This window comes from Globicephala melas, chromosome 15, assembly GCF_963455315.2.
Source record: "Globicephala melas chromosome 15, mGloMel1.2, whole genome shotgun sequence".
Classification (NCBI taxonomy): Eukaryota; Metazoa; Chordata; class Mammalia; order Artiodactyla; family Delphinidae; genus Globicephala; species Globicephala melas.
The window spans coordinates 55,428,511-55,429,630 of NC_083328.1; the positions used below are offsets into that span (position 1 = coordinate 55,428,511).

A 1,120-nucleotide genomic window follows, 5' to 3' on the forward strand; every position below is an offset into this window, starting at 1 on the left:
GGTGCATTCTTTTATCTGCTTACCAAACATTTATTGCATGATATGGTGTGCCAGACGCTCCACCGGAGCTGAGAATGCAGGGATGAACAAGCCACCCTCAGGTAGAGCCTGGAGAGAATTGATGCCCACACATTTATCAAATACAAACAAGAACCGGAGTGAATACTTGGGAATGTTATTTGAAGTGCTGAAGAATCAATCACTGCTCTTTGGTACCTTCAGAACAGGTGGGGGTTTGGGGCTTGGGGAGAAGAACTGAGATAACTCCCTCATGGTTTGCTCACCCACACTCATCTCTGTGGCTACCAGCCTGCTTGCAAACTTACTTCACAATAAACCAGATGAAAACCAGCAGGCAGAGCATCATGGGCTGGTCCAGAGTGACCCGAAGTCCTGCTCCCCTTTCCAACCAAAAATCACACTGTTTGTTGGAGCAGAGCTCCCTGATCAGCTGCCACAGGACCCGCTGGTAAAGATTGTTGTCTTGTTTCTCACGGGACAGTTCCTCCTGGTTCACCGCCTGGGTGGCATTGATGCAGCTGGTGACAAACTTCTCCTTGGTGACGTTGGCCTCAGAGCAGCCATTGTAATGGATCCCATCAGGGAACTGCCAATAGTTGGCCTCGTAGTATCTATTGCCCTCAGCTCCGAAGTTGATATCCAGCTTTCGGCCTTGCCTGATGAAGGCCCCTGGGCGTATCTCTGCAGTGTGGGCCTCCGTGACCTGGGAGGTACTTGGCAAGGCCTTCCGGTTCCACTTGATTCTGTGCTTTATGCCTCTCGCCTTGACTGAGGACAGCTGGTTGAAGAGCAGGACGCAGACAATGGCCAGCCAGCATCCACCCAGATGCTTCCTCATTGTGTCAGAATCTGCAACAGAAAAGGCTGGAGCAGTTAACTTCCCCAGTGGGGTTCCCAGTCTCCCCTGCGCCCTCCCACATGTAGGAGATTCTATGAGAGGAATGGCATTCTTGCACCCTTTACATTTTTCTGGAAACATAATTGTTTTCGCAGGCTTGGGCTGTACAGGGTTAAGTCAATTCAATACCAAGTTTCTTGCTTTTGCCTGAAATTACATCCATTCAGGACAGTGATCTTGGTTTTCTCAGACAGATCAGAA

General features: G+C 49.8%; 1 protein-coding gene across 1 annotated transcript; it reads right to left on the minus strand.

Moving 5' to 3' along the window:
• Positions 1-322: 322 nt before the first annotated feature.
• PRND (prion like protein doppel) lies at positions 323-859 on the minus strand. Its single transcript, XM_030872624.2, has one exon. It carries the CDS (start codon positions 857-859, stop codon positions 323-325), a length of 537 nt encoding a protein of 178 aa, XP_030728484.2.
• Between the last annotated feature and the right edge of the window lie 261 nt (positions 860-1,120).